The 24,455-nt window shown below is 40.1% G+C and overlaps 2 protein-coding genes across 5 annotated transcripts in view; both read right to left on the bottom strand.

The window, feature by feature from the left end:
• Window positions 1-1,887: 1,887 nt before the first annotated feature.
• LOC126366156 (beta-1,4-glucuronyltransferase 1-like) overlaps window positions 1,888-24,455 on the bottom strand; it is a 33,355-nt gene continuing 10,787 nt past the window's right edge. Inside the window, exons 3-6 of one of the 4 annotated variants that reach the window (XM_050009103.1) lie at window positions 23,384-24,312; window positions 22,960-23,116; window positions 4,804-4,967; window positions 1,888-4,106 (exon numbers count right to left, since the gene is read on the bottom strand). In XM_050009103.1, the coding sequence (XP_049865060.1) occupies window positions 4,049-4,106; window positions 4,804-4,967; window positions 22,960-23,116; window positions 23,384-24,312 (1,308 nt within the window). In that variant the 3' untranslated portion in view covers window positions 1,888-4,048. Of the gene's footprint in view, window positions 4,107-4,803; window positions 4,968-9,306; window positions 9,489-12,380; window positions 12,529-13,492; window positions 13,695-22,959; window positions 23,117-23,383; window positions 24,313-24,455 lie in introns of those variants that run through there. The other 3 variants (XR_007566314.1, XM_050009104.1, XM_050009105.1) reach the window with 3 other exon arrangements.
• Window positions 6,121-8,257, bottom strand: LOC126366159 (trypsin-like). The gene is made up of 3 exons (XM_050009111.1): window positions 8,090-8,257; window positions 7,590-7,739; window positions 6,121-7,260 (listed from the first exon to the last, which is right to left on the bottom strand). The coding sequence occupies exons 2-3, from the start codon at window positions 7,710-7,712 to the stop codon at window positions 7,114-7,116; spliced, it is 270 nt and encodes an 89-aa protein (XP_049865068.1). The 5' UTR covers window positions 7,713-7,739; window positions 8,090-8,257; the 3' UTR covers window positions 6,121-7,113.

Raw genomic sequence — 24,455 nt, forward strand, 5'->3', positions numbered from 1 at the left:
CTTGTTGCTAAGTAGCAATCTCTCTGTTTATGTGTTTATTTATTTATTTATACACAATTAAACAGACACAAGGAACATACAAATTAAACAAACTCGATAATTTTTTTGGGAATTTTCTTTCCAATATACGTACTTACTGAATACCTAGTAAGACTTCGTTGTTCCCATTAGTTTTACTATGTCAAAATTTTAAAACATAGACCTAGAAATTGGGAGACAGTAGCTTTATTAAATCTAAGAGACTTTTTCTCAAATGTCAAATAACATTCTCGTTCAGAGGATGAGGACGTTCAAACGAAAATTCCCAGTAGTTCAACTGGTAAGACTACTAAGAGTAGGGGAACAGTACAGGTAAGCTGTGTATAATAAAACACTTTAATAGGAACTGATTGAAACAATATTTATTAAGAGAAGACTAATTTTTCCATGTGAACAAGTATAATGATTGTGAAACATTCACCACAGATTAACAATTAAAATTCAGTTTACCTAACATAACAAACACTTCCCACGACTTTGACACGAGCTGCTGGAGAAAGGTTTTAAGAACTTATAATTTATATTCCAATGAACTAAGTTTTTTATACATTATTGAAACATAACACAACATCACGCCTGCATCTCCAAAGACGTAGACAGAACGAATACTGAGGGGAATGTTTCAGGGTCATGACTCTGAGTTGATATCAAGTGGAATTTCCTGTCGGAAAATTCATGAAAATATTTGTATTTCTTTTTAATTATTTTTAGTTTCATACCTTTACGACGGATAATTTTACTTGATATCAACTCAGAATCATAGTCTGACTCATCCCTCAAAGTTTTCGTTACGATGTCACTAACACCCTGTATACTGTACAATAATTTTAATCAGACGTCCTGATTAGTGAAGTCATACGTACCTAGAGCCATGTCAGGGACCTCTGGCGGCTCACTATAACCCTGACACTAGGGTTGGTGACCCCAGTCATCGTACCTTATAACCCACACGAAAGAAGACGTCCTAAAGTTGAACTTACTTTAGGCACAAACGTTAGGGTGATACGTAAATAGTTCTCGTTTTTCAATTAAATACCCTTTTACCATTTTTTTTTTGATCTGTAGATCCGGGTCCGATTCCCGATGGGGACATTGTCGACATCACTTTGTGAGACTGTCCTTTGTTTGGTAAGGACTTTTCAGGCTTGAAGAACCTGTTTGTCTGAAAAAGTAAGATGATTTCGTGCTTCGGAGAGCACGTTAAGTCATTGTTCCCGGCTATTAGCCGTAAAAACACCTCCACTAACCTACAGTGGAGCAGTGTGGTGGAGTATGCTCCACGCCCTCTTCGTTTGATTGAGGAGAGGCCTGTGCCCAACAGTGGGACGTATATATAGGCTGTTTATGATTTTTATGATGACCCTCTTAACAACTTTTAGTTTCATGTCAGAGAAACGACACAATGAATTAAAATGTTCCTCATACCTATAACGGACAAGTAATATAACCATTTCCAAAGCAAATGTAAAATGTAGATTCAAAACTTTAACCATAAAAAATCCTTAAATGAGTAGTTACGATTTATAAGCGTATATTTTGGAAATTACGTAGAATATTACAGATATGATAACAATGATATTGAAAGTAATGTGACAAGACTGTATATATTTAAAACATTATTTACCTACTTACACAGCAACACTACTACAACATTGATAAAACTATCAAGTAATCGTTTTTATCCTAAAACAAGAGATCTAAACTTGTGCCCTTAAACTTAAAGCTAACACAACACGATACCCATAGAAAAGTGTATAAACTTTAAAACAACATGTAAATAAGTATACCCGCGTCCACCAACTAGTATGTAACTTAATTTGTCAGTCAATTTGAATAAAGGGCCTGAATGCTTTTTAGCCAAGTTTTATAATTACTTACTGAATTTAAGGACATTTTTTCATTGTTTTACCTTTGTACCTGACTGCCCTAGAAAAAAGATTATTTTAATTTGTCTAAATAAAAAAAAAGATCTTTGGTCATTCAATTACAAAGCTGAACATATTGGGCCAGGTAGATATAATGTATACTGCGTTAACTGACAAATTAACTTTCATGGCTTGGACATACCTAGTTAAATAATTATAATTACATATATTTTGTATAATTTGCATAAATCGTTCAACAAAATACTATACATCACATTACGTTTAGTGCCTAGACAATATAATTAATATTAATTAAAATAAATTTAAGCTTACTTCACTATACATACACCCATACATATTTACACAATATCAGACGTTCACTCTATCGTTTAAAAACCTACATACATGCATACAGAACTGACGTAATGATTTAAACATGATTGGTTATCTATTATACATACATACAGCTTTAAATGTTGCCTTGCCCAGGGATACGGGTGAAGACCTCAACGGTTGCAGAGGCGAAGATGGAAGCCATCGGTACGGCAATGCAGAACGGAAGGGGCAAGTGACAGGAACTGTAACCTAGAATCTAACAGAGGCGGAGGACAGGAGTCCTAGTGCAGCTTTGAAATAAAGTACTCTGGGCGCCATCCCACTTGCGTCAGACAGAGTACTGCGAGGCGGAAGGCAAGAGGGAAACTACTGCCCTATTTTTTCCTAAAAAGTAGCATGGATAATGCTACGCCGACAAGAACGTGGCTCTTAAATAAGTGATGTTGACACTATGTAAGTAAAAAATATAGACCAGGTAGCGAGCGTATTCAATGCTGCTAAAGAATCTTATACCAACATAAATATAATTGAAAAGATACTACTTATAAAGGTGTTCGTGTGTTAGACATCAACGGTTACATTATACGACGCACCGCAGAGTGCGTACCAGCACCAACAGCATCCTGGCTGTAATAGCTGGCAGGTGGGGCAGCAGCTTTATAAAGCACTGGCCCCATCAGCATCTAACCGTGTGCCATTAAGGTGTATTCTAGCTTTTAAGCATTTTCTTTTCTTATGCTTTTATGTTTTATTTAGCTGATATGGATGTAGAATTGACCGCAATAAAGTATTTAATTATATTTTTTTTATTATACAAGTCAATGCGACCCTTCCAACCGCTTCACTGCTAATCGCGTCGTGGCGCGGTGTGGTATAAGAAACGCCTTAGTAAAGTACGTATGATAGGTACTCAACTACTGATAATTTGTACAGTGACGTGGTAGCTCAAAACTATCTAAAAGCAATTGGTTTTTAAGAACACTTAAATCTAGAATCTACGTCGCAACAAATAGTCACCATTGTCCAGTTGGAAAATCACAAAACTGACTTAATACTAATGTGAAATTTCTTTCGATTCGCGCATTACGTACTGGGACATTAAAAGAAATGCTTCGATATCGCATTTTCTATCTTGTCTCAATGCAGCAGAGCGGTACAAGGTGGCTGCCTTCATCCTAAGCACACTAACCAAGTTTTAGGCACAAGTGGGCTGAGGCACCTTGGCTGACTAGTGACTTCAGCGCAAGTAAGGCAGAAATACATAATCTGTTTTGTGCCGCGTTCAACTCATACATTTAAGTACCTAGATAGAAACGACTACGCTTATTTTACTCCTGATCAGTGATAAGCCGTTCCGTAAAATCTCTTTCCTGTTGTGCTTTTCTGTATATGTTGTACATAAACTATTTTATTTATCTATCTATCTATCTCTTTAATAGTAAGGACACCGGCTGCCGTTCTTTTTCAAATTGTTCTTTCTTCTACTCTGATTTTATCTGCCTAAAGGTCAGGTAATATAGCTTTTTTTACATAACTTTTACGGCTTTTTACTGCGGGAACGGCACACAATATGTAGTCCCAAATATTTTAAGCTTAAGGTAATTTCATTCAGGACATCCACCACCACCATTATAACAGTCTCTTTGTGTTTAAATGTCAATTAAGCTTTTTGACTATGGCTGTGTGTTGGCGTCTATTAATAATAAATGCTTCTTATTGTTACTATGTACAAATCCCCGTGGTCAGAGAAGGCTGAGCACAGCGGCGAACATAAGGCCGGCGGCAGCGCACGCGCGGCCCTGCCCCGCCTATGTCTTCTTAGGGGGGGGTGGCCTTCGTAACAGGCGGAGGGGGTCTTTCCTGTACCTGAAAATTTACAAAACAAAGTTACACTGGGTTTCCGTGTTTATCTCAAATTGTGGTCGGTCACTGGAAAGGATTCTTATGCTTGGAACTCATCATCAGTCCGCGGTCTAACAACTGGCTTCTGTGAGGGTTTAGGCAACTTTAAACACCGTCTCCTTCCACAAACCACTGTGCTTAGTGCTTATCAAACTTACTCTTGTTCACATCCAGCGAGAAGCAACATAGTTGCTACTGTCGCTGCGTTCCAGAGGGGTTTGCGGATATATGCACGCATATGTACAACGCGTTCAATTAATATTTTAGTAAAATAAAATATACATAATATACGTATATAACAGACAGCCTCCGTGGTCTAGTGGTTAGAGCGGGTTTGAATCCCGATGGGGATTTTGTCGAAATCACTTCCTAAGACTGTCCTTTGTTTGGTAAGGACATTGCAGGCTTGAATCACCTGATTGTCCGAAAAAGTAAGACGGTTCCGGACTTCGGAAGACAAAAAAACCTCTGCCAACCCGCAGTGGAGCAGCGTGGTGGAGTGTGCTCCAAACCAGAGGCCAGTGTCCAGCAGTTGAACGTATATATCGGCTGTGTATGTATCAGTTTTTCACAGGGTCCAGGGGTTACCTAACCTGAATATTTGACAGGTCCGGTTTTTTACTAAAGCAGCTGTTTATATAAAATTAAAATGATTGTCTACCTAGCAAAGAGTTCCCGCTTGAAGGTCTCGAAGGTCTTACGGTTGCGTTCGTTCTGCTTCTCGCGCCACAGCGGGCGGTAGCGGCGCGACTGCAGGCCCCAATGGATCGTGAAGATCGGCGACAGCACGCAGAACTCGTAGCCAATCATGAACATCTCGTATACCTGCAGATTGGAGCACCAACTGAGCAAAATAATACTAATTAGCATCTCCAGGGGGATTAAAAAGACCACACATTCATCTAAGAAAGTTATTGCTTTTTATATTGAATGTTTGAATATGGCCTTTTTAACCCCCCAGGCCTAACTCCCATTGTATGGTAGATACAACGCTACAAATACGGCGGAAATGACCGTCACGACCGCCTATGTAATATGCAGAAAGATTGTACGCATTGTGAGCTAAAATGTGCTAATATTATGAAGATTTGCTAAATGGTAAGTCTCATACACCGGTCATCCTGACGTCAATGACGTCAGTGACCCAGGACGGCGATACCACATAGGCGGTCCTGACGTTCACCGGACACAATGTATGTCTTGTAATATTGGAAGTTGGCACGTGGCAAATGCTTTTTTGCCCGGCCAAGTAGTCAATGAAAGCAGAATGAAAAAATGGAATGGATGAAGTGGAAGGGGAAGACCAAGAAGAGCTCACATGGAACAGATTAAAGAGAAAGCGAACGTCGTGTCTTATAAGGAAGTGAAGGAATTGGCTTTTGATAGACAAGAATGGAGAATGCTACACCGACAAGAGCGTGGCTCTTAAATTAGTGATGAAGTAGTTTATGATATCTGAAACAAAATTAAAGTCCCAAAAAAACACCAAAGTTTTTATTGGAATCTTCTTGGGCGTACATGATCTACATTGCTTATTAAAAATGTCTACGCGACTGTGACATGAAAAGTTGTAATTGTATGCTTCTGTTCTTATTTTCAAAATAGGTACACAATTATGTTTTGATTTGCAAATACAATACACAATTAACAACTCATACATGTTACATTATTTGTAGCGGCGCCAAAATAACGTTTTGGCATTACGACTTTTACATGTGTCTACAAATTGGTTTTATCAAAAATAACTGTGTAGGTAGGCAAACTGATAATTTATACAACACTTTAGAAAAGTTACGATCTCCCCAAATTGATATTTATAGAAAAAATATACTTTCATCATGATATAGGTATAACTTCGACGCGTTGTTGACATTTGAAAAATATAAATATAAGGCTCATTAAAAATAAAACACTTTGATATAAAATTGCACATTTTATTAGAAAAGTAAAATAACGTAAATAAAATAATGTTATGATAGCTAGGAATGGGCACGCGCATGTTTACCGTGCTATTTATATAGTCCGCGTCGACACCGCGCACCAGTGTGGATCTAACATTGCTACATTTTTAGTGTATTTCTCTGAAAAAAAAACACACAGACACAAGGCACACACAGATAGCTCGGTGAGGTGAAAGTACTTAGTTCATCTTGCAATGGATGTACCTCTGACTACCCCAATTGGGAGATAGTCTTGAGCTTATGTTCTCTGAAAAAGAAGGTTTTTCCACATATTTTTTCCACCCATGCCTTTTTCAATATACTGGGTGTTAGTGACATCGTAACGAATACTGAGGGGGATGATTCAGACCATGATTCTGAGTTAAAATCAAGTGGAATTTTCCGTCGCAAAATTCATGATTTTTTTTAGTATTTTTTTAATTATTTTCAATTCTTGTGTTTTTTTAAATTATTTTCCGTTCCATACTTTTGCGACGAAAAATTCCACTTGATATCAACTCAGAATCATTACCTGAATCATCCCTCAAAGTTTTCGTTACCATGTCACTAACACCCTGTATTTACCTCTATTTTTTTATTATTGCTGCCATCACACATAAGTTAGATTTCAAACAATAAATAAGTATGATATAAAATTAATTTTAAAACATAACATTACTTCCACATTTCCACTAAGAATTTACTTAGTATATCCATAAACAGGATGTTTTAAATAGATGCTCTAAGATTAAAAAAAACCGTGTTACAGAAGAGAGAATGACAGAAATGATATCATTAGGTATCTATATTTGAACCAATTGATTTTAGTGCGGCTAATATCGTCGCCGTGTAGATAAAACCAAGCGCCATTTTGAAAAATGACATTTTGACTTAATTTTCCTCAACAAAACTTACTACCTATGTTGGCGTCACGAAATCTTGTATGGAATGTTATTTACTGCACTACTATTCTATAATTGTAGTACTATTATTTGTTGTATTCTATTTCTTATCCAAACACTGTCAGATTGTCAAACTCCAGTGTTCTGCGTGACCCAGCCGCGCAGCGCCGCTATGTTGGTGAAGACAGTCGGCGACAGCGGCAGGGCGCAGCCCCGCGCGAAGGATACCACGCCGAACGCCGTGCCGCGGAACACCGCAGGCCCACCGGAGTCGCCCTGGATATACAAGGGACAACATTAGTGCCCCATCTTCTTCTCTTTCTATTAGGTACCTCTTCCGTCTTCTCTCAAACGAGAGAGAAAGAGATCTGTCATACATCTGTCAACCCGTATGGGTTGTGAGATAAATGACAGATCGCATCAACCCTACCAGGGTTAGATACTATTGACCCGCCAAAGGCTCTTAGGACATGGCTCATATAACAACTACATACTTACTTAAGTAAATATCGGGATCGACTAGTTAACATGCAAAAATAAAGTTTTTCTTTTCGTCCTTAGATGTAAACAAAACGCAAATATAAACACAATAACATAATGCCCACCTGACAAGAGGACACTCCTCCAATGAGGAAGTGTCCCCCACAGAACATGTTGGTCGTGAGGGAGTCCCCGTAGGAGAGCCGGCACAGCCAGTGAGGCACCACCGGGACTTGCGCCTCCATCATAATGCGAGGGATGCGGCGCCCTCGCGGCTGGGAACATACCATATTGAATGATCAATAAACAGACGCGGTGAGAGGCACACAACGAACCGTCTTACTGTGCGGAGAACAGTGGGCTACGGTATATAATAGTGTCTTTGTACTGATCGAAATATCAATGCGATGCCAAAATCCGCGCGAACAAGCGGTACACCGCTAAGTAGTTTAAGTTTACGCGGTTATTATCATAATTAAAGCACATAATAACGGGTTCTTACCGCGTTTAAATGGAGAATAATATCGGGAGTCTCATATCCCCATTTAAACGCGGTAAGAACCCGTTATTATGTGCTTTAATTACTCAACTAAACACTTTTTGAGTTTCTTATTTAAGTACTTACTCCCAAACTAACAACCCAAAAAAGCCGCCATAGTAATTACTAAGTTTAAAGTTATAAGAACGACTTTTACATTAGCTCCTCAAAATACATTTGACAAAAGATAATAATGAAATACGACAAACTGTTCACACGTAGAACAATACTATCTATTCTAATCAAACATATTGATCATCTGGACGGTAAACTAGAAACCTCGCCAGTGCCACGCGTGCACAATTTATAGACATGACCTATATCCCAAATACCGCGCTCCACTGTGCTGTTATTTCGGCGCCATCGAACTGACACTTCTTTCATTGGGGCAATTTTACTGAAAAATCTGAGAAAATCCTTATCATATGCACCAGTACTGCGTACCCCAGAGCGATATAAGAGGTAACAGAGATTTCTTGAAATAATACACCGAATTTCCAACTCCCGTCTCACGCTCATCTGGACTGACATTCGTTTTTTGGCTTTTATGGTTTCTGCTACAATAGGTAGGTACGCAAATTAACTCTTTCTTTGAATGGTAAGGTGTGTTGATTGATTTAAAAGATTTGTTGCTGTTGCAGTTTCTTGTCATTTCTTCTCCTCAGCCATAACACCTTGCGAAATGACCTAAATTCCAAAATGCTACATTGACCTTCAACAAGTTTATCCATGATAATTACGTTGCAAATGATTCTGATTTCTGTTGCTTCTGCTGGAGAATATGAGTTGCTTCTGATGTTTTTATTCATATTTCAGTTGCAAGCATGTAAGACTCTCTCTTAGCGCTCTCACTATTGCTTAATACCAACTATTATGCTTATGATATTGCGTTGAACTGGTGTCTCCCGCATTACTATCAAGCAGCCAGGCTGTCTACTGACTGACGGCCTCTTAAATTATAATAGTAGGTGAACACATGTCGTAATCACTTTGTGAGACTGTCCTTCGTTTGGCTCAGATTGTTCAGGTAACACAAGCCTGAAATGACCAAAAAGTAAGGTGATTCCGTACTTCCGGCTATTAGCCGTAAAAAAACACCTACACCAATGCGTAGTGGAGCAGCGTGGAGGAGAGAGGACAGGAGAGAGGCACAGGCCGGAGGGGGTATGCTCCATACCCCCTCCGGCCTGTGCCCAGCAGTGGGATGTTCATAGGCTATGTTACGTGAACACTTACAGCAGTCAACCCCCATCCAGTGACGGTCAGTCTGACCAGGGGTACACCTTGCCCGGGTTGTGGCAACCTGATGGGCCTGATGGCCGGAGTCAGCGTCAGCGGCTGCGCCAGTCTCAACGCTGCGATGTCGTTGTCGAACCTCGGTCGTCCATATAGGGGGTGCACCGTCACATTTGACACCGGGACTATGCGGCCTCCGGAGTCACGGCGCGTGCTGCCCACGCGCAGACGGATAGCGTTTGGTGCTGTGCTGTAATTGTGGTAAAAAGAAAATCATGCTATAACGACTACACACATATTTACACATAATAATCACGCCTCATCATCACTAATTTAAGATCCACGCTACTTTTTAGGGACAAATAGGGCAGTGGTTTCCCTCTTGCCTTCCGCCCCGCAGTACTCTGTCAAACCTACCATCACGCCTACATACTTCAAAAAAAATACTGAAATACTTTTTATAAAGGCTACTGCTGCAATAAAACAATCCTCTGAAGGGAATATTTTCTTCTGTTGATGAAACAATATAGAAGTAGAAGTACTCTCTCGTAGATTCATTGTCGTCAGATGGAACCGTTCAGACTAATTACAATAATCCCTTTTGTCTGAGATTTGAAAATAAACTTTGAAGTGACATACTTTCCTACAATAAGCTACAAATTCCTTACTAAACTAATAAATGGTAACAAAGGTCGCCCTCGTGTCACGGTTATGTACTTGAACCATGCAGCCTTTATATTAGACATGCTCTCTATAGTCCAAATATTACAATAGTCAAACATAAAGCTGTTTTTAGGTCGAAACTAATCAGAACGATTCAGTCCGACGATATAGTAAATGATAAGATAACAATGAGGTTTTAGGTACTTATTTTTTTTGCGGTTTATGGTAGTGTTAAGTGCGTGTGTGTGTACTTATTTATATCCTATAATCGATCGGTAAGGTAGCCAATGGATGGTGATATTGTGTGTGTTTACTTTACTGCTAAACATGTAGCAAAGTAGGTAACTTTGTATTATTGCGGTAAACACTATTTTGGAAATACCTATCGCGAGCCTGGAACGTTGACGTCAGAGGCGTGTCGTAATTCATTTGTTTTAAACAGTTTCCGATCGTTAGTTCAGCGGATTACCTCGAGTTGAAAACACAGAATACCGTGCATATTGCGTCAAATGCCAGCAATAGATAAAGAGACAGGAATAACTACAATACTGACCGGCGCGGGCGCACCCGCGGCCCGCGCTGACTGCCAAACTATCCTTGGCGGATAGAGCTGCCAAATTATCGATTACTCTTACTCCGTTCTTCAAAAGCATTTAAAAATCTTTCATAATTATCTACATAAATCTGCCCCCACTGGTGGTAGAATTGGTGGTGGCAGACGGGAATACATCCCTTAGTAAGTGCCACTATTACTAATATTACTGTGTCTATAACATGTGTTTTCTGTTAATGTTACATGTGTGTGATATGAAAACAATATTACAAAGTAATTACTAACCCACCATAGGCTATGTAAATGGGCTATAGATTAACAATACAAGCATTTAAAAAATCGATAGTTTCACCATTATGTGGTCGACTCTATCGGCGTAGTTTGAGTTTAATTGCGATGCTTAAACTAATTCGTTATTTTTTATTTCGTTCTTGATAGTCCCAACAGAATACAGAGGCAGTAGGTTCGAGGACAATAATATTGTACTTTAATAGTTCTAATTAACAACGTATTGTATGTTTGCCAATTAGCAAAGTAATGAAAGGAATGTAATGCTTCATTTTAGAAATTGTTTTTCGTCGTGACTATGTGTCATATGGTTGATATTGAAGATACTAGCGTTTAGTTCTCACAAAATATCAACGAAAGGTCTTCTGGTGGAAAAACCGGTGGGACTTAAAATAGATATTCTCCATATCCCTTAAATTTATCGATGATACTGTTGTTAATAAAAATAAAAATTTATTTCAGACGATATTCATTCATATAAGCAAAGAAATATATAAGTATAATTGTAGATATAAGTGTGAGTGTAGGTAGTAGCGTATATAAGTTGCATGGCGAAATATAAAATTATATTCCGGTAAGTATATACTGCTCCGGTAGATGTAAAATTCCGAGAGACTGAAATTAGCAAAACATTCTTTTGTAATAAAGACTTTAGACAGAGAGGTTTTTGGAAATTCAACTCCTGAAACGGGGTTCGCAGACAACAACAATGTTATTATAGGTACTTAGTAAAACTTTTAACCATTAACTACTAAGTTAATGGTTAAAAGTTTTACTAAGTACCTATAATAACATTGTTGTTGTCTGCGAACCCCGTTTCAGGAGTTGAATTTCCAAATCTATGAGATATTTATTTATAATCGTAAAATGTACAAACTATATAAAAAGTGTGTTACCAGTTTAATTTACAAAATTGTAATGATAACGAACTTGGCATATGACACAATTAAACTTCTGTTTATGTAAAATTTATTAATTCTTGCTGTAAACACTTATCAATTAGAAGATAGTCTCACATTTCTCTTGCTTCTCCACATCCATCAATCATACTAATGATTGATGGATGTGGAGAAGCAAGAGAAATGTGTCAGAATCAATGCAAATGGAATTCCATAGTTTCTGTTTACCCCGGTCTAAAATAGGCGTGACTTTATGTATGTATGTACTTAGTAAAACCTCCACTTACTTCTGAACGCAATGCGCAGCGGTCAAGACATAGTCCCTGCTGATGAGGAAACCGCCACAGAAGGAGTTTCGGTTGATGACCATGGACACCTGGTGGAGAAAGCATAAACATAAAATATTTTAATCTCTGAACATTTATTTCCTAATTTGAATTTCATAGTGTAAATATAATTCTGACAAATATGAATATAATTTACTTGACAATAATCATCATTCTACTTCTCTCGAGGTGAATTACCAACCCCATCAACCCTGGTGTCAGGGTTACTATTGAGCCGCCAAAGGCCCCTGAAATGACTCATGTAACGACTACTTACTTACATCAGTAAGTAGTAACCGGGACCAACGGCTTAACATGCCTCATCGTGCATAATACGACATAAGAATTTATGGCAGAATTTTAAAGGAACGACTTTCTTGTTTACCTGGTAAGGGTGCCTGTTGATAGAGGAGGCGCGCCCTCCGATGATCTGCCCGCTCAGCTCCGGACACGTCCGCTCCAACTCCTGTAGTTCCTCATCCGTCGGGGGAGAGTCCTCCATCCTTGTCACCTCCTCATCAACCTCATTCTGTGCATCTTCATCTACTGCCTCTTGGAGATCTACAAGTTTAGGAGAATTGGTAAATAGTGTTCTGATTTTAAAATTGGAGTCATCATTTCCCTGCCATTATTAGACTCTAAGTTAGTCTGTCGGTACAACACATTTTCTTTTTCACATAGTCTCTATCAACCGTTACTTCATTTGTGACGCTATTCACACACGTTGTCCATCTTCTCGTTATTGTAATTTGAAACCCTATAAGCCCTACAAGTGGTGTCAGAAGTTGCATTCATAATAAATGACAAACGTTAAATACTGACAAATAATTTGGTTGATTTTACAGGAACAACGCCGCACGCAAATGCAGCATAAATATTGGTGTTTCAAAACTGCAATATAATTATATTTTTGACAATTATGACGACCATAAGTAGGATTGTTTTGATGCCTCGTGTCTTATGAATCTACACGTTTCCTAACGTGCTAGTAGAAGATAGCAGTATGCAGATAATTGTAATATCTTTCATCATATCTCGCTACATCGTCCACATTTGTTGGCACATTACCGACACAGGTGATACAAGTCCATCCTCTTCGGTTAGTCACTGCTCGGGGATAGTTTATTTTAAATAGATAAAAGTAGATTACGTTTCTAATGTCTGTGAGACTATCTTCTAATTGATAAGTGTTTACAGCAAGAATTAATAAATTTTACATAAACAGAAGTTTAATTGTGTCATATGCCAAGTTCGTTATCATTACAATTTTGTAAATTAAACTGGTAACACACTTTTTATATAGTTTGTACATTTTACGATTATAAATAAATATCTCATTAAAAGTTTTAAATTCAAATGAAATGTGGTTGATAAAAAAAAACATTAGGTAATTAGTTCAATAGAGAGCAAAAGTCGTCAAGGTAAAACTTTGCATCACTTGAAAATCCGGCCGAGTTGGAAAGCATGAAATTCATTTAGTGGCACTTAGTGAAAACGAAAGTTAGAAATAAGGAAGTGTACTCACCCACGGCGGATATCAGGCAGAGGTATAAAAGCAGGTGCGGCCACCGAGCCATCGCAGTGGTGTTGTCAGCAATTAATTCACCGGGTCACTGCAGGCCGAGATCTTTCAGCCACTCCGCGACACCGAACGTCCCAATTTTTTGCAAAATTACCCAACGCGACCGCAATCGGAAATTTCTCACGCCCGAGCCCAATGTCACGACCTTTTCGTTAAGATTCAGTGTTAAATACGGCTTTTTATAACTTAGTTATGCCAAGTGTAACATTATAGTAGTAGCAGTAGGCACCTATAGGCATTATTCATAATTATGTAGTAATTAATTCTATATTTATATTTCCAAGGACTAGCTGGGATAAAAACAGGTGTTTGAAAACAAACACGTCATTCATCATTCCGCTTTCGCGTAAATAAACTAATTTGTACGTAAAGGTTAATCGAAAATAGAATTTAAATTTAGTATCTACATAATACGTACATAAGAAGCATATTTCTATCAATTATAGATTTTTTTTAATGCGATTAAGTTTGGTAGTATCTACCAACAGTCTTTAAAGTAGATAGGTACGGACGACAACATATCAATAACGGTCGCGGGATATTGATGTATCTAGAAAGATGAAGAATTGTGTTATCATCATTAGATAATTATAATAATTGATGTATAATATGTTAATACTGTAGCAGACAGGATTATTGGGACGCTCAAGTTCAAATTCAAAAGTCTCTTTGACTATTATGAGGCACAAGTGTAGGTGGCAGGTGGCGCGTTACAATGTTGTGGTCTAATTTTAATTCCAAATTCAAAATGAGAGTTCCGTTTAAAAATTAGCTTAGCATAGCACCTATTGGATTCTCTCCAATGTGCGAGATTTTCATTCAAAAATAACGTTTCTTAGGCAATTTCCTCGCGCAATGTTCAAAAGACTTAATATACCTTCGACATGAAGAAAGAGTCCAAAAGTATGTTAACCTTGTCAACCGGAATCAGGTAAAACTGATGTTTCCTAAGATCCGGCGAGTAGAACTAGACATTATGAAAGATTCAAATCCGTATAATTGGCACAAGCCGACGCCTAGCACGCTATTTTTATAACCCTGCCCCTCCGCGACGAAAATATTAACATGTTTTCCATAACACAGTCTGTTCACATCACCTGATTGATTGATTGAAATCCAGTGGCTCAATACTCATAATCCGGAGGTCCTGAGTTCGAATCCCAATAGGGACATATCACGAAACTAACGTTAATGATGCCTAGTTTGGTTAAGCCATTACAAGCTGATCACCCAACTGTCCGAAAGTAAGACGATCCGTGCTTCGAAAAGCCCGTTAAGCTGTTGATCCCGGTTCCTACTTTTTAATACAAGTACGTAGTCTTTACAGCCCTGATGAGGTCGGTCATCCACCTCACAACTCACACGATAGAAAACGAACGTGATTGATTATTTGCATTCAAAAATGTATGTATTATAGAGGACTCAGGTAATTTCAAAACAGAGGATCATGCAGAATAAGAATAGCTAGGCGAAGGCCAGTACACAGTAAGTATCTTAAATTAATCAAAACGCTATGGACGGGTGACATAGAAGTATGGTGAGATCTAGACAGATCCAGGAATGTAAGCTATGCCCAGACAGTGGGCGTATATAGTAGATATACTTAGGCTGTTCCTTATGATGTTATGTATTCATTGAATGAACACGTCCTATTTGCGAGAGGAGGTCGAGTGGCAATGAATTACTCGTATGTGTAATAGTAGCATAAGGCATTTTCTATGTACAATCAAAGAGCAAAAGTTCAGTCACTGAGCCCAGCGTTAACAGTGTCAATTATTTGTAAACAGTGGTGAAATTATGAACCATTAGTTGTCCTAATTATAAAATTTATGTTTTTGTAGGTGTTTTTGATCTATTACAGAAACGACATGTAACCAGGAGGTCCAAATTGCAACCAGTTAATTTATGACTTTGCAAGAAACTGATTGGACTTTTGCAGCTTATCGTACCTAAGTGTTTCATTTTTTACACATCGTAACTACCAGGCAATGACTTCGCGACAATGATAGTCATGAATAGTGTGACACAGACGTTGAGACCTATGATGAACCCAAATAAAAAATATCAAAATTACATTCGCATTCCATGGCAACCAAAGTTAAAATGAAAAGCGTGTGCAAAGATTGGTCCGTGTGAACTTTTCCTCGCAGACGAGACTAGAAAAACAGACGAATATAATAACACGCCCATAAAAAACCGTACCAGTATAAGCAGAGACACATATCACACGAAGAATGCTTGCAATCACACTTAATAATTTCAAGTACAGAACATCACTTGGTACGGGATGTCGCAAACCCGATCCAAGTGTCCTATCATATTATGAATGAAAGGTCGCGGTAGCTAGTGTCCGGTCCAAAGAGACAGACAATACCATAAACATATATGATAAACAAATAATATAGGCGGGTAAGAACTTATTCCTTTCGTTCAGTCGCAGATAGGAGCAAATAATTATCGGAAAGTGATGAAAGGTGTATTTCGTTTTGTACGACATCCTTTAGCTAAGCAGGTGATGACGAGGTAAATAATGACTGGTGAGTCAGCGACCTTGTCCCGCCGTCAGACCGTGGCGAAAGCTCGGCGGGACAACACACAGACGAGCGCGTGACAACCAGAAAACAATATTTTGGTTCCATAAAAGACCATTAACCCGGCCCCAGGGGGAACAGGGTCATCTTCTGTGCCCTGCACTAGGATATGGACCCACACCTACGGAGTATAACGTAAAACCCTTGCCCAAGGATGCGGGTGAAGACCTCAACGGTCGTAGGGGCGGAGATGGGAGCCATCGGTACAGCAATACAGGATGGAAGGGCCAAGTAAACAAGACAAGACTGTAACTTGGAACCTGTCAGAGGGCAGCAGTCACGGCCAGTACTATTCAGAGGCAGAGGACAGGAGACCTAGCGGTTCCAAATAGACTGTCTGGGCCCCATTCCACTCGCGTCAGACAGTAGTGCGGGGCGGAAAGCAAGAGGGAAACCACTGCCCTATTTGTCCACAAAAAAGTAGCATGGAGAATGATACGCCAACAAGAACGTGGCGTGGCACTAGCAGCACATTAATAATAATAATAATAAAAAAGTTTATTCAGGTAAAATCTACGACACACATATACATTTACAACATTAAAATATACACACATTGACATTAAGAGTTTTGTCTTCTAGAATAAAAACAAAAGAATAAATTATTTATATATAAATCGCCGGGTTGTCTGTTTGCTCTTCCTAAGTAAGTATTTATCAAAAATTACCAACTGTATACATATACCTACGTACTTTGTAACATTTACTCCCGATGCCGTCATGATAAGGTGCTATCAATAAATTAATTAAACCAACAGCGCACATATTGTAAATATTGATATGGATCTCGAACATTTCGAATATAAATTGTACAACACTCAAACCGGCGCTAGGTGATAAGGAATTCTCGGAATTTTTAATAGGTATCAAAATAAATCCTTCATAACATACATAAACAGCCTATATACGTCCCACTGCTGGGCACAGGCCTCCTCAATCAACCGGAGGGGGTCCAAATCCTTCATAAATTAAAAAAAAATCTTTAAATTTATGAAGGTTTTATAAGTGCCGAATATCCAATCACAGGCAATAACTCAATATTATCAAGTTGTAAGAGAGTCGACCCACAACTCGATATGCCCGGGATAATTTATTTATTAAGTATTTCTTTATATTTTTCTTTCGATTACAATCACATGCAAACAATTCTTAGGTTACATATGCTGAGGCTCTCACTCTATACCTCTAGGGAATATAAACCCGACTCGAGATCGAAAATTCGCTATCCCAAAATTTTCGAGATCTCGTCTAGTTCATAAAAAAAAATGTAGAATTGGGATGGCTGAAAACGGCGAAAACTGCTTGTTTGTGATAGTGAAGTTAATTAAAACCAAATATTTTTTAAAAAAAAAACAATACCTTCATATCCTTCATTGGAAATCAGCATAATCAAAACAAAAAGTATAACTCAAGGAGATTCGCCCAATCCAATGGGATCTCGTCATATCATGTTCGGGATTGATCCCGAAAAATTAGACAAGGTCTCGCGAAATCGGGATTGCATTCCCTACTCTATACTTGACTATACTTAAGTAAGATTAAAATACTTTTAAAATTTAATTCCAAGTTAGTAGTAAGTACCTTTAGGGGTACCTTTCGACTGATTGATTAAGATTGATTATAGTCAGCAAAGTTTATAACTTGTACCACTCGTAAGACGAACTATTTTTGTGAAGAAGATCGTGAGTATTGGCAATCGATGTCTATTGTCATCACAGAACTCTTGACACAGATCCTAAACTTAACAACAAGAAGAATTCCCAATAAAAATAATAGATAGATAGATAAAATCTTTATTTAGGTTTAAGACGTACAGCACAAAAAAAAACACACACACACACACAATACAGCATATCAGCATCCATACCAACACCGGCCCGCCGCCACACACCGGACACTTCATACAAAAAAACCTCGGTTACACAGACACTACACAATGACGTTGTCTTACACGCGAGTACGTGTGACGTAAGATGCCATTATAACGCCCATACGATCGAAGACCAAAGTAAGACTGAAGGGGATGAGGGAAACCTAGCTCAGTCGCTAGTGGAGAGCGGAGAGTTGAAAATGAAAATATTTTATTTCACTTTACAATAGTGTTTCTAACTTAGGGTTGATGACTCCTTTTAAGCATAAGATGTGTTAGGAGCCAACGCTCTTCCGTAGTAACAAATGAATATTTGTAAGATTAGGGTAAAGAGTGAAACATTAAATAATAAAAAAATGTGAAAATAAATAAAAAAATCGAGTTGCTGTTCTATACGTAGTTTTATTCCTTATTCTGTGCCGTAACACACTCTTGATTTTATTAAATATCCTTTAATTTACGCTCGAACCATTTCTTATTAGCCCACTTCATGATTCTTATACTATTAAATGACCTCTAACGGCTTCATATAACCTACTAACACTACTTCTCCTCTTTCTATCGTGTAGCTTGTGAGGTGGAAAACCAGCCTCATCAATAGTAGTGTCAGGGATATGATTGAGCCGCCAAAGGCCCCACACTACACACTACTACTATTAGGGTTACCTTCGTACAAAAGATATCAACAGATCAATATTTGTGTCCCAGTATAATAATGTTTTTTTGACTATATTAATATGGCGATTATGAGGAAATCGGCACTATCCCCTTAGTTGGATGATATTTAACCCGAAAAATACTTATAATTAAAGAACTGCGAAGGTATATTTATGTTTTGTGATTTTGAAAAATTTGGGAGTCATCCAGTGATATTTATGATAATTATATTAGATTTTTTCAAATTAATAAACTTAAAATCGAACCTTATCTGGTCTGAAACAGTGATTATAATTCCATACAAAACAGAAAATTCTGACAGCAAGTGCGATGCGGAAGAATCTTGGTCTGCTTTCAGCTTCATGGGGATCTCTGGGACGAGTTATGTATAGATATCTAATGTATAAGTAGGTTAATAGCACGAGGGTCGGGTCTAAATGGTTCTGTCGTCCGAATGCCCTATTAACTTTGACAATGTTACAGAAGTGACTGAACTCTCAGCGAAATGTCAGCGAGCGACTTATATTTGAAACTATCTATTAAATATGAATTAGTTTTATGGCGTATAGTAAATGTACTGGAGAACATTCCACTAAAATTATTATCGGCATTGGAATTAATTTATTTCTCATACACAAATGCAAGTACACAGCCAATACTATTTCCACTTTTATCATCATCCGAATGGATCAAAAAACCGTTGTGAAACCCTAATAATAAATAAAACTATTCAAGCTTTCATCGTTTTATTAATTTCGAAGCACGTAATTCGAGTGTAAGCAACCACACCTGGTAATGAAATACGTGGAAATGATCTCAATCGCGTGGTAGGTATATATCGCAGCTGGACGCTGGGAGACGTGCGGACGTGCGCCGGCGCATCCGTCAGCGCGATCGAGTTACAGCACAGAAATATTCCACGCCGCCATATCGCGCGCTATTTTAGCGACGCGCCGCCCGACGCGGTCCGTGCGCTACCTCTACACTGTCAAATTCTAGTTTGACAACATAGGTACATAAACTCAGGTCCTAAAACTGGTCCCTATAGTTCACCCAGGACACTCCATACAAACATCTCTTTCTTACCGTGTGCATAAGTGCGAGTGAGACACACAGTCGGCACGAGCTTCTCCTTACCTTAACGGCTCACAGGTATTTAGATTAGACCAAGTAAGACCCAGAGGGGGTGAGGTAAATCTAGCTCGGCGCCCGATACGAAATTGGTGCGGGGCAGAGAAGTGCTAAATTACTAATGCTAAGTTTTGCTACACTGTTAACGGATTTATTCGATTTACCCATTTGTATTTCGAACGAAACTTTTATTTTATAACGTTTTATCAGAATAACGTACTATTCATTTCTAATGCGAAGCACTCAAGCGTAGATATTGTCAAAATTAGACAATGGATTACCTTGACAATGGTTAAGAAATAATCAATTGTTGCTGATTAAATCGTAATTAATTATTAATTTACTTACGAAAAAAATCGGTGTTATAAAAAGCACGTAAGCTAGCTTTCATTGCCAGACATTACAAAGGTTTTACAATATTATTGATACCTACTTTCATATTTCCTTTTATCCTACTAATTTACTTTATTTACACGTCGTTTATTAACTTGATGTAAAAAAAAGAAATACAATAAAATGCGTGCTCGCGACCTATACCTGGCCGATAGATATAGACCATGGTTCATGTTATCCAACTCAGGAGTGTGGACTGAACGTCATCACGTGTTTCTGCCCACTTAAAAAGGATTGTGGCCGTAAGTCCACCCACCCACTCCACTTCACCACCCCGCAGTGGAGCAACTTGGTAGACCATGCCCATATCCCCTCCGGTCGATTGAGGGAAGGCCTATGCCCAGCATTGGGACGTATATAGACTGTTTATGTGTTATGTATGACCGTAAGTTATATCAAAGTCGAAATCATTTGACTTGTATCCGTCCAATTTGAGTCATCACTTGTACGTCAGCGATACTATAGTGTGGATCAGATTGATATCTGACTTGGATTGCAATCCAGACATGTTTTCCATAACAAGCAATGACTTTGTTTACTGCACGGGTGATCAGAATTCTAGAGGAACTTGAACAAGAGTTGTATCTGGCAGACGTTTGTGTAAATATATCATCGTAATCACGGGAGCATCGTTATATGCCATCATAAAACGCTCGGTGATGTGTGGATATTTAGTTCATCTTACGATGGATGTACCTCTAACTACCCCATTGGGATATAGTCGTGAGTTTATGTTATGTTTGTTGGTATTTAAATCGCTACCTGTAATTCTACCGTCAGTTAATATACAGAGCGTAACGAATACTGAGGGAGATGATTCAGTCAGACCATGATTCTACGTTAATATCAAGTGGAATTTTCCGTCTCTAAATTAATATTTTTTTGTGCTTTTTATTATTTTAAATTCTATACTTTTGCGATGGGAAATCCCACTAGATATCAAATCAGAATCATCGGCTTAATCATCCCTAAAAGTTTTCGTTACGATGTCACTAACACCCGGTATTAGGTAGGTCTTCCTAGCGCTTGAGTTGTCTAATCTGGGTACTTCATTATATGTTTAATCAGTGCCTGAGGTTACCAGTACACAGGTTTTTTCTATATAAACACAACCCGGACACTTACTAGACGCTACATATTGACGTCATCGTACAAGCGGATCTGTATGTGTGATGTATGACGCCCATACGATAAAGGAGTGGAGGTGAGGTAAACCTAGCTCAGCCGCTGCGCTGGTGGGGAGCGGAGAGTTGCCATTCTATACGTAGTGTTATTCCTTATTCTATGGTATAGGTTTGTTTGAGCACAATCTCACGTGATTTGAGTCAAGTTGAAGGGCATACCGATGACGGAAGTGCATTGCACTCCTTGGCTGTAAACTAATAGCATAGAATAAGGAATGCTACTACTAATAGCAATAACATAATGTAGGTTATGTTGCTGGCGGAGCTCGGTGGCGCAGCGGTAAACGCGCTCGGTCTGCGATTGTTGAAGTTAAGCAACTTTCCCAAAGGCCGGTCATAGGATGGGTGACCACAAAAAAAAAGTTTTCACCTCGAGCTCCTCCGTGCTTCGGAAGGCACGTTAAGCCGTTGGTCCCGGCAGCATTAGCAGTCGTTAATAACCATCAATCCGCACTGGGCCCGCGTGGTGGTTTAAGGCCCGATCTCCCTATCCATCCATAGGGAAGGCCCGTGCCCCAGCAGTGGGGATGTTAATGGGATGATGATGATGATGTTGCTGGCAACACAAGTATAAAATATTTTTTGCATGGCAATATTGTACCGAATTGAATGGCCGACGCCTCCCGCGAAAGTGTACTTTACCGATTACAAAAACTTAGTGACAAGAAACAATCTAGTGTTTTGCAATTCGAAATAGAACCCTCGACCTCTCACCATCTACTACACCTACAGTCCACACACCAAGAGCCGAACAGGTATCAGATGCTACGGTAATACTGATAGTAATGGTTACCGTAGCATTGATTCAGGTTAGCGACGCAATAATAAGCAAACATGAATAACGTAAGAATGAGGCCGGTCGATTACGATGTCTGGCCATACGCCAACTCGCTTTGTGATGGGATTTGAAAACGTTGTCTCTACACAAGCAATATTCTTGACATTCGTTTCTACCTACATTACTCTACTTCTTCTGTCGCGTGGGCTGCGAGGAGTAACCCCGGTGTCACGGTTATTATTGAACCACCACTCAATAACGACTACGGACTTACATAAGCAGTAACAGGGACCAGCTGCTTAACGTGCCTTCCGAAGCACGGATCATCTTACTTTCGGACTATCGGGTGATCAGCCTGTAATATCCTAACCAAACTAGGGATAACAAAGTGATTTTTGTGATATGTCCCCACCGGGATTTAAGCCTGGGACCAACGGATTGAGACGCCAACGCTTTAGAAAGTCAGCTCGCCATCTAGAGGTCTTGGGTTTAAATCTCGACGCAAATACACAAATACGCAAATAGACAAATCACTTACTCTCTATGACACCTCCTCTAGTTTAAGACATTGTACGCTGATTGTCCGACAGTAAGACGATTTTGTTTAAAAAGCCATTTTCATGATTTTCATAAAAATGTTAGTACCAGTAAAAATAGGTAGTTACATTGTCGTTACATGAAGCACGTGACTGTCGTCGCCGCGTAGTATGTGGGTTAATAATACCTAACTCAGACAACAGATATGATCTACTCTCATGTGGGTTGTGGGGTCAACAACCCTTTTGACGAAGAGGAGGGTCACTGACCTGCGTGTTCCTGGTGAACCCGTAGCCGAGGAAGCGCTCGTCGTGCGCCGGCACAGTGTCAGCTGCTACATAGAACGGCTCGTACAGCAGCTCGAAGTTGGTCACGTTGTGGCTCACGTGGGTCTCCGCGCTCTCGTTGCCGCCGCTGGCCTCCCATCTGATCACAATCCAATACACAAAAGGAACATACAACACAGGAATACAAAGATACTTTTATTCTTGATTACGAGTCACTCTAAAATACAGATGACCAAGATGACGCTAACAAAAGGATTCGCTGTCTGTAGCTTCCTTTTTTAATATCTAAATAATTTCCCTCTTCGAAACAGTGGCGTGAGAAATCTACAGAAGGTGAATACAGACTGAATACATCAGATAGATAGCTGCATAAAAACTTAATTTCTATATATTGAATCAAACTCACCTTGAAAAATTGGAAGCGAACTGATTGTATATGAACACCTTTCTGTGGAAGGGTATGGCGAGCTTGTGCCGCGAGAGCCGCAGCACCTCCGACTTGTTGGCCGGGAAGGTGGCCACGCGCCGGTCCAGCTCGTACGTGGGCACCACGTACGCGCACAGCGGACACTTCGGCGTCCGGCCTAGGAACACGTCCAGAGCCTCCGCCATGCCTTTCGAAGGCACTATGTCGATGTCCACCAGAAACACAAACGGCGTGTGGCAGTTCTTCCTCGCGAGATTCCGCATGTGGTTCTGGGGGTAGGGATGCCGCGAGCGCCACTGGATGGTCTCCGGTGAGCGCTCGCCCGCCGGCAGCGGCTGCGACGAGCAGTCCTTGGCCCAGTGCGGCAGCCGGCCGTGCACTCCCTGCCGCTCCGCTGGCGTGGCCACGTGCAGCGCCAGCCGCGCGTACACCTCCGGCTGGCAGTGCAGCAGCCACGTCGCGAACCCGCACAGCAGCCTCAGCTCGTCTCCCGTCACGAACACCGCCACCGACATCGGGCCGGACCAGTGTGCCGCGATGCGCAGCAGCTCGTGCAACCGCTCCACGGACGACTGCGTGGCGAGGCTGACGCGCCGCTCGGCGGAGAGGTCCGCGTACGAGTCACCGACGGCGGCGTAGTCGTAGAGGCGGTAGTTGCGCGAGGTGTCCCAGCGGCCGAGGCGCAGGTCGAATCGTGAAAGCGGTTCGTCGTCGAGCTGTGCAGAAGGCGGCGGCGTGTCGGCGCAGGGCTCGCAGGTGGTGGCGGGCACAGGCGTGAGAGACGCGGGCGCTGGTGCGCGCTCGCGGCAGCGCGGCGATCGCAACAGCAGCACATTGGCCGCGCCGTTGTACAGCACCAGCCCCACGGCCGCCAGCGTCACCACGCTCCACTGGCAGCGCCAGCGCCACTACAGTACAATGTACACTATTAAACTTGATGTACACAGAGCCAAAAAAGCAGGACTAGCGGGCAATTATTCCTGGATGATACTGAAGGTTTATTTGACTTTTGAAGAGCCCTTGAACTCTACGTCGTCTACGTGTGACTTAC

Source organism: Pectinophora gossypiella, chromosome 4 (genome assembly GCF_024362695.1).
Source record: "Pectinophora gossypiella chromosome 4, ilPecGoss1.1, whole genome shotgun sequence".
Taxonomy (NCBI): Eukaryota; Metazoa; Arthropoda; class Insecta; order Lepidoptera; family Gelechiidae; genus Pectinophora; species Pectinophora gossypiella.

Excerpts from the sequence above, each read along its gene's own strand:
- LOC126366159 (XM_050009111.1), bottom strand. The coding sequence starts at position 7,712 with ATGATGGAGGCGCAAGTCCCGGTGGTGCCTCACTGGCTGTGCCGGCTC. Across the intron at positions 7,261-7,589 it reads GAGGAGTGTCCTCTTGTCAG|GGCGACTCCGGTGGGCCTGC; the intron begins GTGGGCATTATG and ends TTGTATATCCAG.